Here is a 15,502-nt window from a genome sequence, read left to right as displayed (position 1 = left end):
GGGGGGGGGCGGGGGGCATCCAGCCTCACTGAGTGTGGGAGGATGGGACCTGGGAATGCGGCTGGGCAGCCGGGCTGCCATGTCAAGGAGTGTGGCTGTAACTGACGTCACCAGGCTGGGCCATGGGTCCTGACTGGCACTTAGAGTCTGCTCCTCAGATGTTGGGGATGAGGTCAGACTCCAGGCTGGATGCCCCCGTTTCTGGGGCAGGAAACTTGCCAAGAGGGTGTGTTCAGGCCTCTGCAGTAGCGGCCCTCCCAGGGTCCACCAGGGAGCTACACCCCGCAGAGACTGTCCCTCAGTGGAGCGCTACCCCAGCCTTCACCCCACTGGGCCTTGGCCACCTTCTCTGGAAGCTGGGCGTGATCTCACCTTTTCTCTCCCGCCGAATAACCTAGAAGAGGAAATCATCACCACCCAGAAATTCAGGAGATGCCCAGTGTTGGGGAGGTTCTGGGATGTTCATTTCACAGATGCCTACAGAGGAGAGGGGACTTGCCCAGGTTTGCACACCTGGTTACAACGCACCTGGCCAAGATTGTGTGGTGCTCCCCAGGATAGGAGAAGTCAAACCCAGCTTCTGTGAGCTGTGTGGCCTGGAGTAAATCACTCTGCCTCTCTGAGCCTCTCTCTGGTTTCTCATCTGTGAAAAGGGCTTGGTCATGAGAATGATACCTACGGGAATGCTTGGCGTCAGCCCCTGGCATTTTCCTTTGATTCTGGGTCATTTGGAAGAGGAAGGCTGAGGAAGGGCCTTCCAGGAAGGGAAATCTTTTGCTCTCCCCCAAAACAGATGCTGAGGAAGGTGGCTTGACATTTTGAGCTGGGGAATTTCCAGCAGCTTGCTTAACAGAAACAGCACTAACTTTCTGGGCATGAACTGTGTGCCAGGCACCAGGATTAGCACTTTTTATAGATTATCTGTCAGCGAGGTGCTCTTGCAGCCTCATTTTACAGTGAAGGAGTGAAGCCTTGGAAACTGGAAAGAATTCAGCCAAAGCCACTTAGCTAGTAGGAGGGGGTGCCCAGTGTGGCCCCAGGGCCCTGTCTTATACTGCATTCTACTGCTCCTCAGGGAGAAGCAGAGAGTAGGCTGGCCTTGATTCTCAAACCTGCAGTGGTAGATAGAAGACTAGAAACTGTCTACCCAACCCCTAGGCTCTGGATGGAAGGAACGCTGCTGGCTGCCAGTTTGGCCAGAGGTACTTGGAGGCTTGAGGTGCCCAGAACTTGCCTGAGGTCACGCAGCAGCCCCCCTCCCTCCAGCTGGGGCTCTTTCCAGTGACCCAGGGGCCTTGGTCCCCATATCTGCCTGTCTGGCTCTCTCTTCTGATTTTTTTTTTCACGGACGAGCAAGCACATGGTGTTCACAAACCAGAACTGTGAGCCGAGGCTGCCCAGTGTGAGATCTGGATTAATTACCAGCCAAATCGTACTGGGTTTTCAACACCGATTCTAACTCTGGGCAGGAAACCTGGAATCTCATTGATGGTTATTTGAAACAAATGAATTCCCCAGGCCTCACACATCCTCGAAAGCCTGGCTTCCTTTGAAAGTTCTGCGTTCAGTTCTTTACATCAGGCACTTAGTTAATCCTCCTTTACGCCTCTGATGTAGGCAGGACAGTAGCCGTGGTGCAGGACAGCCGCGGAGACTCAGGCCGAAGGCCTTGTGCCAAGTCTCCAATAGCGAGACCGGGATTTGAATAACGGTCAGCTTGCGGCTCAGCAAGTCTGCTCGGGTGCCTCGCTTCCTATGGGAAGGAAGAGAACTGAGAACACGCAAGTGCTCCCTGAATGCCACGTGGCAGGATTGGGCCTGTCTTATTGGGGAAATGGGGGGCCACCGAGTGGTGTTGAGCCGGGAGATGCCTTGGGAAGGTGAACCTGGCTGTGTGGAGGAAGACTGGAGAGGGCAGAGGGTGGAGGTTGGGGAGACAAGTGAAGGAGGTGATGCAGGTTCTCGGAGGGTGATGATGAAGGCTGCACCCGGCTATGACCCCTGGACTAGGTGGGACGTTTGAGTGACAGTTGCATACTAGGCGCTGTGTTATGTTCGCCATCTTGTTTCACCTTCGCAATAATCCGATGCTGCTGCTGCTGCTAAGTCGCTTCAGTTGTGTCCGACTCTGTGCAACCCCAGAGACGGCAGCCCACCAGGCTCCCCCGTCCCTGGGATTCTCCAGGCAAGAACATTGGAGTGGGTTGCCATTTCCTTCTCCAATGCATGAAAGTGAAAAGTTGAAAGTGAAGTCACTCAGTCATGTCCGACTCCCAGCGGCCCCATGGACTGCAGCCTACCAGGCTCCTCTGTCCATGGGACTTTCCAGGCAAGAGTACTGGAGTGGGTGGCCATTGCCTTCTCCATAATCCGATGAGAAGGGTATTATTGCCCGATTTTATAGGCACAGGCTGGTTAAGGAACCTGCCCAAACCCAGCTGGTAGGTGGCAGCACTGGGAATTGAACCCGAAAGCCTTTGCGTACATCCTTTAGTGACACTGACTCTCTGTGTGTGACTCAGAGATGCTGGTGTGACCTTGGACAGGTCCCTTCTCTGCTCAAGCTCTGCAGAGAACTTGGCTGAACTCTGAGGTCTTTTGCTGTTTTAGTTTCTCAAACATTTGGCTGAGGCTTGGGGAGAGAGAGATGACTCATATCCCATTAATTCCTTTGAGGAGACCATGGTCTAGTGGGAGAGCAGGCTTCTAAGCAGACAATTCCCCAAATAAAATACAGTGGCCTTTAAAGCAGAGGGATAGAGGGGACTTGGCTCAACTTGGGGGAAGGGATCAAAGAAGGCTTCCTGGAGGAGGTGATACCCTGAGTTAACTATGTAATGAAAGATGAGAGCTTCAGAGACCAAGAAACAACAGCTGCAAAGACCGGAAAACCCCAAAGAGCAGAATTCCTCTGGCTAGGACCTCAAGGGACCTCTCTTCTCAGCTATGGGGTCTTCCTGCCCAGAGCTCTGCACAAGTTTGTTGAATGACTACCTGATCCCATTCTATTCTGCCACGTGGCACTGATGCTATCTTCTTGCTTTTTATTCAGGGTCCCCCTGGACTGCCTGGGCTTCCTGGACCCCCTGGCGCACGGGGCCCTCGGGTAAGTGCTCACACACTGTGCTTGAGTTCTGGTTGGTTCTGTGTCCTGCATCTCTTTGTCCCTGGAGCCCCAGCTTTGCTGCATGTACTCATGCTCTCTGGCATCCTTTTCCTCTTAGTCCATTGGAGTGGACATGGGGCTTTTAGGGGTCACTGGGTGTCCAGATGAGGCATGGGAAAGTGAGAACCTCTTTCAGGGTCTCAGCTGTCCATTGTGGGTATCACCCTGGGCAGCCTGGAGTAGAGTAGGGGTTTCTGCAGATCACATCCCCTCAGCTGATGGGCTTTGGTGTTCGGCTGGGAAAAAAGCTGACTTGGAAGAGCATGACCCTTGCATCCGTCTTCCCATCTCTGCTGGGCCAACCTGGGGTAGGATGCTGCCAGAGGCAACCAGATGGGCCATCCCAGGGATGGGGTGAGCTCCCCATGCTGAGAGGTTCAATTAGAGTCTGGAGGATGGCTTGGCAGGGCTTTGGTGGCTGATAGGAGCTAGCCTGAACCTCGGAGTGGAAAATATTAATAGCTCTGGTCTGTTATGCCTGGCGTGTCACTTAACGCTGCCTTATTTGATCCCCTCTCCTTCTAGGGCCCCCATGGGCCAGTATGATCACTCTCATTTAGGGATGAGAAAACCGAATAACTAAGAAATGGAAGAGCCAGGACTGGAACCCAGCTCCTAACCATATGATGCGGGGACTCCTGAGGGTCCTCTTGGAGAGAAATCTCTCCTTTTCCCAAGGGGGCTCAGACCCACGGCGCCTGGCATCTGTGCCCAGGCTGAATCAGCCTTTCCCACGCTGGGTGCCTGGCGAGGCCCTGGCAGAGATAGCTGCCTGGGGCATATTTTTAGCTCTGAGCCCAGCGGATGGTTCTGGTTATGCAATTACTCGAGCCCTAGTTCCCTCCAGACCTGGCCCTGTGCTCCCTGGGCCCAGGACTCTGGAATCTGCTGTCTGAAGTGGCATTTCCTCCTGGCTTTGGAGTCTCCATGGAGCACTTGCCCAGAGCTGGGGACCACAGAGATATCATGGACACTGCTGGCCAAGGGACCTTGTTGCCTGGGACCAGGATGAGGCCCCAGGACCTAGCATCCCAGGTACTGGCAATCTGTCTGGGTCTCTAAACTCCTCCTGAGCTCCCAGCTTCTGTAGGACTGTCCTCCTGACTCGGCATATCCTCCTTTGCAAACTCCTCCTCCATCCATGGCTCAGATCAAATGCTCCCTCCTTTTCTGATGATCACCTTCTTCTTGGAGCTCCTGTGGCAGTTAACTGCCCGGATTCCTCGGTAGAAAACTCACATTGACCACTGAACCCTGTCACCTGGGTGGCATATGCAGGATCCCCTCCCAGCTTTCTAGCCTTCCTGAAAATAAGTTCCAGCATTATCCCCATTTTACAGGTGAGGAAACTGAGGTGCAGAAAGATGCAGTTACTTTGACTAAGGCCAAGCATGGAGTAAACTCTAGAGCCCAGATTGAACCTGGACAGTCTGACTGCAGAGCCGATGACCTTAAACTACCTGTTGTTCTGCTTTTCCCTTCTACTTAGCTGAGCCCCTCTGGGCCAGAGACAGGTCCTATTGATTGTTCTTTCTTACCTGATGCCTAGCAAAGTCTCCTGCATCAGAATGTGCTGGGCAAATGGTTGCTGATGGGTTCTAGTCTAGGAGTCAAGAACATTTCCCATGAGAGAATGGATGCATGTACATGTATGGTTGAGTTCCTTTACTATTCACTGGTAACTGTCACAACATTGTTTGCTAATTGGCTATACCCCAATACAAAAGAAAAAAAGAGTATTTCCCCTCAAGAAGCTGTGTGATCTTAGGCAAGTCCTTTCCCTATTGTGGGGCTCAGTTTCTGCATTTTTAAAACATGGGATCCTGGTAAGGCATTTCCAGCCAAGATTCCTCCCAGCTCTGAAGTTCTTCAAGTGAGGGAATGACTCTCCTGACATTCCTTTCAGGCTCTTGGAGGACTCCCCCCTCTCCCTGGAGCCCATCACCCTGTTTCTAGATGGGAAATTCCATAGATCGTAAAATTCCAAAGATAATACAATGCTGGGACTAAGCAATCCCAGTTCCTCTGTACAGATGATGGCTCTGGGGCTCTGGGAGGGGGCTGGGCCTTACCTGAGGTTCCCCAAGCCTCCGTGGCTTGGCCCTCTCCACCTCTGCGTACTCCCTGGCCCAACCAGGGGAATCCCTCAGCCTTCCTCCACTCAGCTTTCTGGGCTGCAGCGTTTGTAGAAGCAGTCTGCTTGGCTCCCAGTCAACTATGCAGTTCATTTCTCTGCAAGGCAATGGCTGGAGAGGGGAATGAAGGTGGGGGTGGGAAAGCAGGAAGCCCCCACCTCCCTGAGGGGTAGCGGGTGCTCTAGCCCTCCACCTTTGGGCAGCTGGGGGCACAACTGGGGAGAAGTAGTCATTCCTGACCTTGTCTACCTTGTCTACCTCATCTGGTTCTGGGGTACTGGATGCGAGCGTCCCCTCCTCAAACATCCTTCGTCTAACCTTTTCCAAATTCAGGTTGAGCTCTGAGCTTAGATCCCAGGAGCCCAGACTGGGGTGAAGCTCTGAGGTCTTCCAGATTCCTTAGAGACCATGAGTTTCCCGTCATTCATGGAATTGATGGGGAGACTGAGCCTGGGGAGAGGGGAGACCCAGAGCTGGGACCAGGTTGCATCTAGTTGCCAGGATATAGCATCTGGTGAAATATCAGGAAGGGGCTGGAGGGCTGATTATTTTGGAGGTTACCCATGACACCGTTATAAATCCCCTAGGCTGAGTGAGCGTCTGAACTCGGTTCCTCCTTGACATGGACGGGGAAGGGGAGGGTCCCAGCTCAGGCATGAAGGAAGAGGGAGGTGCCTCGGGCGGAGAGTGATAGGCTGCAGCTGGGAAGTTGGCCTTGAAGCGAGAGGAAGGAGGCGAATTCATACACAGCCAGATTAGTCAAGAGGGGCCACGGATGAGGGCAGTGTGTCTGGAGGCTGTTGTGGTAGGGGGCACCCTTGAGGTGCCTGTCCCCACCCTTAGTGCCTCAGATTATTCCTATTGGACAAAGACTCTCGGAAAGTAGTTGACTCTTAGGACTCTGTTTATATTACTGGGCTGCAGGATGCTAGCCCGGGGCCTTTGCAGAGAAAGTGGACATAAGGCCCCAGCTGTTATAAGGGACGTTCAAATATGGCCTGGGAAAATCTAGTGCCACGAATAAGCCTTGGACTTGAAGCCAACAAACTAGGTTCCAGCCCTTGTTTGGCCACCACTCTGCTGTGTGACCTTGGCGAAGACCCTTTGACTCTCTGGGTTTAGTCTTCCCAGCTGTTTCATGGTCCCCGAGGGACTCTGTAAGCTCAGGACATGTAGAAATCTAAGGGAGAGAGCTCTGACTACCGTGGTGGCCATAGAAGAGACACGCCCTGTTCAGAGGAGGCCGAGTACTCCCTTGACTGCGCGTGCAGCTCCAGAGGCTCGTGCAGAGTCCAGTTGGAGTCTGAAGGGTGGAGAGTTTCCCTTAAGCAGGAGGAGTCCCAGAAGGTTCCCTGGAGGAAGTGGCGTTAAAGCCAAGTCTTGAAGGATGGGTTGGATTTCATCTGGAGGTGATGGATAGGAAACGCATTCCAGATGATGGAACAGCAGGGCATAGGCAATGTGAGGAGGAAGTACCAGGCGTGGGGCAGGCAGCCAGTAGCTGAGTGTGCTCTGAGTCGAAGGAAGCAAGTGTGGGAGGGGCTGGTGGGGCCAGGTGCAGAGAGTATGGAGAGGTGATCCAATTCAAGGGCTTGTGCTTGGAAGCTGCACATCTGAGGTTTGTCCCTTAGCAGCCAGGTGACCTGGGAAAGTTGTAAAACTCTGGATGGCAGCTTCCTCATCTTGAAAATGGGAATCATGGTAGCACCTATCTTGTGGGTTAAAAAGATAGAATGAGGTGATGCACAGAAAGAGCTGAACACAGGGCCAGGCATCAAGAGAGCCTTTCTGCAAGCAGCTGCTGTGGCCATACTGCTGAGACTCTGCTAGTGGAGAAGACCCAGCGGGCGGGTGGAAGTGCCAGGCCTTGCTTTAGGAAGTGGGATGCTCCTCTTTTCCCCTCATCTCTTTTTCTCTTTTGCCTTTCAGGGTCCTCCTGGGCCTTATGGAAATCCAGGCCTTCCTGGCCCCCCTGGAGCCAAAGTGAGTATATGCCGTGGGGTCTGGAGATACAGCCATGGGGTGGAAGCTGGGGTTTGGGCCCCGCACTGGGGGAGGCTTCCTTCCTTAGGGGATCCTGGCAGGAAGGCCTCAGAGTCTCCGTGGAGGATCCGTGTCTAGGCCACCAGCACTCCCAGAAGGTCTCCCAGGTGCCAGGCCCCATACTGGGCTGGAGATGCAGTGAGGAGTTCGGAGTTTAGCAACTGGTGGGGAGGGGCTGGGGTGAGAAGGAACCTAGGGTCCTCAAAGCGGGTGGGAAGAAAGATCATCTGCTGCTAAACAGGGGAGGGCCTTGGAGATCCAGCCTCAGCGTGTTACTGGGTCACAGGACACACCCTGGGGAGGCAGGTCAAGTTTTGAGCTGGGGAGGGATGTGGAAAGATCATGTTTGAGAAAAATCCCTGGATGCCGTGTGGAAGGCGGGCTGGGTGGCTGGGGACCAGAGTAGAGGCAGGGAGACCTGGGGGTGATACAGGCCAGCGTGGGGTGCAGGAGGAAGGGAATGGGTGCCTCGGCGATGTGGAGGGGAGATGGAGAGGACTCAGGGATGGACAAGAGGAGAGAGATGGGGATTCTCTCTTTAGCCTCAGTGGCCAAACCAGGGAACCAGAGGAAGGAATGTTACATTTGGGAATCTGTAGCCCAGCCAGGCAGAGAGATTCGTGGACATCCTGAAACTCAGGGGAGCTCTGAGTTGGAGATGGAGCCCTAGGGGGTGGCCAGCACAGACATGCCACCTCTGGACTGCAGATGAGACCAGAAACCCAGGTGACTGGTGCTCTGATGACTGTGGAGGCTCCAGCTCTGGGGCGCCGGGAGAGAACAGAGCTGTCCAGGGTGGTGCGTGGAGTGAGGAGCCCCAGGATGAGTACGGGGCCAGCAATATTAAGGTTATAAGGGGTAGCCTCAAGTGATGGCTGGAGAAATAGGAGGAGGGGTCAGGGGAGCTGAGAGCACAGCAATTGTGCCGAGAAGAGTGCAGGGCAGGTTGGGAAAGGCAGAGGGTCTGCTTGGCTTTCAGCTGTGGGGTAACCAGATGAAGAGCATCCCTGGGCTTTGGTTGGCCCAGGCTCAGGGTCCTTTGCTAACCTGTTAAAAAGGTCCTGCAGCTTGAGGAAAACCATTAGCCAACTGGCCCCAGCTTGTGCTGTGATTGTCAGCTGAGCATCCTCCATAAGCTAGTTCTGACTCCTGGAGCTCTTTTTGGGACAAATGTACACAGGTAGCCCTGGATGTATGACAGTATGGTATCAGAGTGCTGGCGCAGAGCCCTCACACAGAGCTGCAGGAGCGCTCGCCTCTGCCTCTGTGGGTATGTGACTTCGGCCAGGACTGAGCTGGGGTCCTTTCTTGGAAAGTAAGCCCAGAGGCCTTGGGCCAGCAGCTGCCTGGAGGTGCTCTGGGTTTTAACAAAGCAAACACCGATCATGCCAAGCACTGTATATTGAACCCTTGCTCTGTGCTAGATGCTCTGCATGCACTTCACGTAGCCTCATTTGATCTCCACAAACACCTAATGAGATGGTGGGGTTACTGCACCCATTTATAGATGGAGAAACTGAGACTCAGGCAGATGATTGAGACCCTGCCTAGGCAAGGGCAGTGGGACCTGCCCCCGTGAGTCAGGCCGAGGGTCTGAGTTCTCCTTGGGAAACTTCTGCTTTGCAGAGGCTTCTGGTCGCCCAGGCCTGGGTAGATAGATGCTGAGGATTAGCCACTGTTTTGATTGCCAGGCTTGCTCAAGAACACGCCTTTCTTGGCCTGCTCTGAGACTGTCTGGTCTTTCCCCCACTCCCCCACCACTCCCAGACTTGACCCCCTGCTCCTATGGTAGCAGATGCTCCATCAGCTTCTCACCTGTCCACACCGGCCCCAGTCTGGCCTGCAGCCCACCCCTCATCCTGCTAGCAGATGTAGGGAAACAGGAGGAGAACCTAGCAGCCGCTTTTCCTGCCATTTTGAGGAGCTGTTCTGAGTATGGTGAGGGAGGCTCAGACCTGGCAGATGAGCTCTCCTGCAGAACACAGGAATACAGAGCCCGAACCTGTGACTCAGGGCCTCATGGACAAGTTTCCAGCTTGCTTCTGTATAAACAAATAAGGGAGCGGGTTCCAGAAAATATACTGGAATGGGAGTTTTCTCCCAGTAGAAGTTGCATTAAAATGCCCTGGGGAAAAGTCATGCCCTTTTCCTGGACACTTGACTGGGAGTCTAAGAGGTGAGCCCAAGTGGATCCAGGGCAGTACAGTTGAACTGAAGGCCCCAGGCTGCTGGACTTTCGCCCTGGGCTGGTGTTCATCTGTGGTTTGGCCAGGATGGGGTTAAAGAAAGGCTCTTCTGGGACAGAATTCCTGAGATTGGAAGAGAATGTTGTGGATCTGCAGGAATGGGTGTGATTCTGGGGAGAGGGTCCTTGCTGTTTACCAGATCCTTTCTGGGTCTGGCTGTTGACCTGGTGGGACTCTAGGGCTGGCTCCCTCCAGGCCCGGTGCTGGCTCTTCCTTTTCCGAACAGTGTCGACTTCTAGAGCTGCCTCTGGGGCCACCCATCCGTTCATTTCCATTCGATGGGCAAACATTTATCAAGCACTTACTATGCGCTGTTGATGGAAAAATCAGCCCAACAGGCAGGGCCTGCCTAGTGGCAGGGAGCCCGCCCATCATCTGGATGGGTCACAGTGGGGTCACTTCTGTACCGTATTTATTGAGCTCTTGGGAGCTTATGACCTTGTGGGTTAAAGATCCCCCTGCCAGACTAAGGATGGGAGAGACTGGTGGATTGAGAAATCAAGAAGGGGAGACAGAGCAAAGATAAGAAATTTCATCCCTCTTGAGGTCAGGGGAGCAGAGACCCAAAGGGTCCATGACTTGATGGGATCACTTGCAGTGACCAGCAGTGGCGGGGCTGAATTTCAGGTCCTTGGGTTTGCTGGCTGGAAGACACTTAACAGGGCTGTACAGATGGTTCAGGCCAGAGTCACCCTTCAGTCCCTTCTGCCCGCTCCAGAGCCAGGGCTTTCCCTATGTACCATGTATCCATACATTCCACATTCAAACCCATCAAGAAGAGAGTTTGCCAATTCCCACAGAGTCAAGATCAAGGACTTTGAGACTGAAGCAGAGAAGCCAGAACCACGGGTGGATGGTATTAGCTGACCTTGGAGACCAAGTGTTGAGTTATGTGTCCAGCAACCACAGTTGTCATGCAGGAAAGCGCAGTGGTTAAGAGCACAGACTCTGGAGCCAGATGGTGGAAGTTCACATTCCAGGTCTGTTAGTAATAACTTCTAGTTCTGTGGCTCTGAGCAAATTATCTGAATTTCCCATGCCTTAGTTTGCTCATCTGGAAAATGGGATAACAATAGTAGCTGTCCTCCCGGCATCCCTGGTTGTCATGAGGTATAACTGAATTAAGAGCAGTGGTGGCCTGTGGTGGGTGGTCAGCTGTCAACAGGTGCAAGGTGCCCAGCCTACAAGGGGGCACAGACAGGGACAGTCCCTGCTCTTGTGGAAGCCAGCTGACCATACCATGCAAAGGGCTCCACATGAGAGACACTGGGTGCTCAGTCCCCACAGGATGGCAAGTGATCTGGTCTGGGAGGTAAGGCCTGCCTTCCTGGAGGGTGGGAAGGCTGAATCAAGTCTGAAGGGCAGCAGACCACCAGGCCAAGGGGTGAGAAGAGGTTGGGGAGGGCAGCAGGCCTGCTGGGTGTGCTAAGACTTTTAGACTTCATACAAAGAGCAGTGGGAAGGTGTGAGGTTTTCAGCAGATGGGACACAATCAGGTGTATCGTTTTGCAAAGGCCACTCAGGCGGTTGCGGAAGCCGGGTCCGTGGCCATCAAGTTGAAGGGTGGCCAGCCTGGAGCTGCCCCTGGGGATGCTGATTCTATGCCAGGTGAAATCAGATGGGATGCAGGGCCCAGGTCAGGTGAGAAGCTCTGGGTCTGAGGTGGACAGGGCTCCAGCTGTGCCTGTGCTGGGTGATGAGGCACCTGGCCCTTTTCTCCTTGGCAGCTGGCTGCCCTTCCCTCCTCTGCCCTGCTTGGTTTGCAGTGAAATACTCAGGATTACTGTGAGCCCTTGGGCATCTGGGGAGGATAGGCGGGCAAGAGGATCCATGCTTAGTGATCCGAGTGACTCCTCACAGAAGTCTCGGGCATCAGACCCCAGCCTCCCCTTTCCCTTTCTACAGTGACTGAAGTAGGACATACTCTTTAAGGGAAATGTGGAAAAGTCTGCTGCTGCTGCTGCTAAGTCGCGTCAGTCATGTCTGACTCTGTGCGACCCCATAGACGGCAGCCCACCAGGCTCCCCCATCCCTGGGATTCTCCAGGCAAGAACACTGGAGTGGGTTGCCATTTCCTTCTCCAATGCATGAAAGTGAAAAGTGAAAGTGAAGTTGCTCAGTTGTGTCCGACTCTTTGCGACCCCATGGACTGTAGCCTACCAGGCTCCTCCGTCCATGGGATTCTCCAGGCAAGAGTACTGGATTGGGTTGTCATTGCCTTCTCCGGTGGAAAAGTCTAGAAAGTATCAAGAAGAAAGCAGGCCTCCTGCTGTGGCTCTGTCCATCCATAGGCACTGACTGCGTTTTAACATCCTGTGTGTCAAGGACTGACCAAGAACCCGACATACTTTGCAGGGTGGATGTTATTACCCCCATTTGCAGATGGGAAAACTAAGGTCTAAAATATCTAAGTAACTAGCCTATCTCTGATAAGTATCAGGGACAAGATTTGAATCTTCTGCTGTCTGACTCCAAAGCACATAGTTTTAGCCCTAAATCCATTAGCTCCATAGCCCTTTAGCTCTGTAGATTAAGCCAAATATGTGTATATATATATATACGTTGCTGCTGCTGCTGCTAAGTCGCTTCAGTCGTGTCCGACTCTGTGCGACCCCATAGATGGCACCCACCAGGCTCCGCCATCCCTGGGATTCTCCAGGCAAGAACACTGGAGTGGGTTGCCATTTCCTTCCCCAATGCATGAAAGTGAAAAGTGAAAGTGAAGTTGCTCAGTCGTGTCCAACTCTTTTCGACCCCATGGACTGCAGCCCACCAGGCCATATGTCCATGGGATTTTCCAGGTAAGAGTACTGGACTGGGGTGCCATTGCCTTCTCCATATATATGTCACATATATATAATATATATACACACACACATGTATATACATATATATACATGCATACTACATATATATGAATAATTTAAAATATGCCTGTACATAAGTGCCATATAGTGCTTAGCTGTTATTTTATTAACAATTGCCTTGTAGAAAGACTGAACCAATCTATGCCACTGCTAGCATTAGAAGAGGATATTTGAAAAAGATAATTCATTATTGCTTCCAATACACTGCACTGATAATCTGTGAATAATTTTCTTACATTTGCTTTCTATTTGCATTTCACCATTTATGATTTTGTTTATTTTAGGGATTGGGATGTTGTCTTTTGTTATTGATTTGTAAACATCATTTGTGTTTACATATGAAGGCTTATTAAGGCTGCATGTATCTTACAAATTATTTTTGAGTTTATTGTTTGCCTGTTGAGAGTATTCATGATGATTTTCACAAATGAGAGTGTTACCTATTTTTTTTGAACCAACAATAACTGACATTTATTAGGAACTTTTACAATATGTCAGAATCTGAGCCTTCAGGAAAGCCCTAATTTGGAGAGCACTCTACCGTAAGTAGAGGCTTCCCTGGTGGCTCAGGTAAAGAATCTGCCTGAAATGAGGTGGACTGGGGTTTGATCCCTGGGTTGGGAAGATCCTCTGGAGAAGGGAATAGCAACCTACTCCACTATTCTTACCTGGGGAATTCCATGGACAGAGGAGCCTGGCGGGCTACAGTCCATGGGGTCACAAAGAGTCGGACACGACTGAGTGACTAACACTACCATATGTAAAATGTATGATTCTTTACTTTTGTCCTTAGACATTTTTTTCCCATACTAAGACCAGAGAGGTATTCACTGATATTTCATTTTATAATGTCATTTGTACTCAAAATTTTAAACCATCTGGAATTAAAATTCATGGAAGTAGGTATGGGTATAGCTTTATTTTCCCTGCAGTAGTTGATCATTTATTAAATGACTTTTCCTCCACTATTACATGACAGACCAGGGTCTATTTTAGGCCATTCAAATATGTTTCATTGCTATGTTTGTATATTTTTAGCCTAGTAAAGTACTATTTTATGACAGTTATTATCTTTATACTATGTGTCTCCCTGCTCCACTTATAATGTTCTGGCTATTTAATCTGTCAGATGAACTTTATGCCCATCTTAATAATTTCCTTAGAAAAAAACCTCTCTTGGGGTTTTTCTTGGAATTGTATTAAATGTGTTTATTTGTGAAGAATTACCATCTTTAAAATATTAACTTTTTCCATCTAAAACCATGGCATATCTTCCCATTTGGTTGAGTTTTTAAAACGTCTCATAATAAACCTCTATAGTTTTTATTGCATAAACCTGGCACATTTCTTACTAAGTTTGTGCTTAGAAATTTTATATTTTTGTTGCTGTTATGAATGGAATATTTTCCCCATTATATTTTCTAGCTGGCTTTCAGCTATTGAAAAAGAACTATTGACTTTGTATATTTGTACTTCTGGTGTTTATTTTACAACCATGCCCTTTGCTGAATTATTTTATTGGTTCTAACAGTATTTCACTTAGTTCTCCTGAATTTTTAGACAGGCACTCATATTGTTTGCAAAAAAGGACATATTTTTGCCTCCTTTTCCTCAAAGGTTAGTAGTCTTATTTGTTTTTCCTGCCTTATTGCTGTGGCCAGAACTTATACACACATGAAACAGTAGTAATGATGGCCAGAGACCCAGTGAACCTTCAGAGGACCTTCCAGAGCTGGGGCCAGATCCGACCCAATCCTAGCCCTAGAGTTGTCTCTTGAGACTCCACTGATTTATTTTCTCACTTGGGAAATATTTTTCTGATGCCTCCTCGGGGCCGGGCCCTGTGCTACGTACTCAGGATCGTGTATCTTGCAAAAGATGACTTGCACAGGGGATTTCTGGCCCAGAATTTTCCGGTCCTTGGTTCGTTCCTTCTTTGTCTCAGCCCCTCGTGAGGCCTCGTATAACCAAAGCCTTCCGTTCTTTCCACTTCCCAACTTCACCTGCAAGAAAGCAGCTCATAGTTTCCATTCCCGCTCTGTTAGTAGCACTTCTGGCTTAGTATATACCTTCCTAACCATCTTCTAGCTCCTCAAGGCTCTGTTAACTAGAGTCTGCTATTCCATACAGAGGGAAAGGGACTTGTCCAAGATCACACCGGCTCATTGGCTGGAGAGCTGGTCTGGCACCCATGTCCTCAACCTCACCGAGGTGTAAACAATTAATTAGACTTTATTATTCTTTATATCTCTTACTGGAGAATTTGCAGGAGTCTGGCTGGGAAGATGGATAACTTTCTGCATCCCGGAAGTCACACCTTCAGCTGAGCACGGGTGCCTTGAGCATCCGTGGAGCCCACACTGCATCTGCTTCCCTTCTTGTCTTCCTCCAGCCTTAGCTTGGCTGATTGACTCTCAGTCTGGGTCAAGTTCTCCCAGCCCCCTCCTGTACTCCACGTGTCACTGGTCATAGTTGGTCATCTGTGGTGTATTGAAATGTAAAGAGCTTGGGCTCTGGAAGCAGACTTCCTGAATCAAAATCCCACTTATGAATTATAGGATCTTGGACAAATTATTTACCCTCTCTGTGCTTCAGTTTCCTCATCTGTGAAATGGGGATAGTGATCATGGCTCCCTTTTAGATTTACGCGCTGAAGACTTAGAAGAGCACTAGAAAATGCTGGAGCATTCAGCATTACCAGTCTTTGGTTTCTCCCTCGAGAGGTCCCCACAGGCACGACTTGTGTCTTGATCCCCACCATGGTATTCCCAGTGTACACTGTAGGATGTGTAAATGTTCAATAAATTTCAGTGTTCTTTTGTTGTTCTTGGGCAAGGATTAAGTCCCAAACACGGTGCTGGCTGCTGAGAGTGCAGAGAGCAGTTCATTGAAACTAAAATGCCCCCGGATATGGCCTCTGGGCAAAGGAACCAGTCTGGCATCCCTTCAGGTCTCAGTTTCCCCCTTTGTAAGATGACAGGACAGGATGCACAAAGGCCCCCCCATGAGAGCATTTTAAGCCCAGCTCCTCTATTGGCTGCAGAG

At 50.9% G+C, this 15,502-nt stretch overlaps 1 protein-coding gene across 3 annotated transcripts in view; it reads left to right on the top strand.

Moving 5' to 3' along the window:
- Positions 1 to 15,502, top strand: part of COL27A1 (collagen, type XXVII, alpha 1) — a 148,769-nt gene that overhangs the window by 15,006 nt on the left and 118,261 nt on the right. For all 3 annotated transcript variants that reach the window (XR_824845.1, XM_010835143.1, XM_010835142.1), the window contains exons 4-5: positions 3,053 to 3,106; positions 7,231 to 7,284. Coding sequence is in view for 2 of the 3 variants with exons in the window: in XM_010835143.1 (XP_010833445.1) it covers positions 3,053 to 3,106; positions 7,231 to 7,284 (108 nt within the window). In the remaining variant the exon portion in view is untranslated. The remainder of the gene's footprint in view (positions 1 to 3,052; positions 3,107 to 7,230; positions 7,285 to 15,502) is intronic.

Source organism: Bison bison, unplaced genomic scaffold, assembly GCF_000754665.1.
Source record: "Bison bison bison isolate TAMUID 2011002044 unplaced genomic scaffold, Bison_UMD1.0 scf7180017864039, whole genome shotgun sequence".
NCBI classification, from domain to species: Eukaryota; Metazoa; Chordata; class Mammalia; order Artiodactyla; family Bovidae; genus Bison; species Bison bison.
Note: the sequence above shows the minus strand (reverse complement) of the source record. Positions and strands in the feature narration are given on the sequence as shown.